This window comes from Crocodylus porosus, unplaced genomic scaffold (genome assembly GCF_001723895.1).
Source record: "Crocodylus porosus isolate Cpor-Errol unplaced genomic scaffold, CroPor_comp1, whole genome shotgun sequence".
Taxonomy (NCBI): Eukaryota; Metazoa; Chordata; order Crocodylia; family Crocodylidae; genus Crocodylus; species Crocodylus porosus.
The window spans coordinates 7,351,412-7,352,476 of NW_017728912.1; the positions used below are offsets into that span (position 1 = coordinate 7,351,412).

The 1,065-nt window shown below is 37.9% G+C and overlaps 1 protein-coding gene across 4 annotated transcripts in view; it reads left to right on the forward strand.

Annotated features, from left to right (window-relative positions):
- SPATA5 (spermatogenesis associated 5) overlaps positions 1–1,065 on the forward strand; it is a 325,571-nt gene that overhangs the window by 4,295 nt on the left and 320,211 nt on the right. For 3 of the 4 annotated variants that reach the window (XM_019534019.1, XM_019534017.1, XM_019534018.1), the window contains exon 2: positions 399–523. In XM_019534019.1, coding sequence (XP_019389564.1) covers positions 399–523 — 125 coding nt within the window. Of the gene's footprint in view, positions 1–398; positions 524–1,065 lie in introns of those variants that run through there. The other variant, XM_019534020.1, reaches the window with a different exon arrangement.

Consider the following 1,065-nt stretch of genomic DNA (forward strand, 5'->3'; position numbering starts at 1 on the left):
CAGCTGACTTCCTGCCCTTTGGGCAGGGGGCTGGACTCGATGATCTCCCGAGGTCCCTTCCAGCCCTAATGTCTATGAAATCTATGAAAGAGTAAACATATCTCCAGCATCTGTCATTAGTGGTAGTGGTGCATGTGTTTAGTGACCTGTATGAAGTAAATTGGAGATATCTGCTTATACCACAGAAATCCCCAGTGATTCATGCTTTAGTGGTAAGAAAGAGCGGCATCAAAATTGAATGGACATGGATATTGAACAAGCATGTACATTTCTTCAGTGCAAAGAATTATTTTGATTGTCATTCTTCATACTGTAGTTGCTTCATGTGAATAGGGAGTTTTGTTTGCAAAATGATCGGACCTGCAGAATAATGACACATTTTTCTCCTAAAATTTTAGAAGATGACAACATTCCTAAAACATACAGAAGCACTCTTGTACAACTAGGACTCAACAGTATGAAATCTGCCAATATATGCATAGGTCGACCAGTCTTGCTTACCAGTGAAAATGGAAAACAAGAGGTGTGATTTCTTATTACTTTTCTTATTAAGCATGAATAAGAAAATCTTATATGATTAAATGATGTATTTGAGTTGTTGGGTTTAGGTTGCGAGGGGGGAGGGTTTAGTGATTTAAATCCTGTGGATTTATGTCTTCATGCAATTCACTGCCATTGCTTGTTTCACATGGGGATTGAAAAAGGAGAATAATTGTGTATCTAGGTGCTTTTGAACACCACTCAATTGCTGCATGTCTGGACGTAGCCTGTGCCATTAATTGATTAAAAATGCTAAACATTACTTCCTCCTATTTAGTGTTTAACGGAAGAAATGACTCCCCACTTTTTATAGCGTACTCCCTAGATACCATAAAGTATGCTTTTTCAGTTGTCTACTACTCATACTCGCACTCTCCACTGATATTACCAGTGGAGTTTTCCTTGGCATTCTCAGAATGAAATTCTGTTGTTAAAAACATTTTGGTTCATCCTTAAGTCATAGTACTACTGTATGTAGTTTCTTGATTCCAAGGCAAAGTTTTTCTCCTCATTTAACATCGGGAG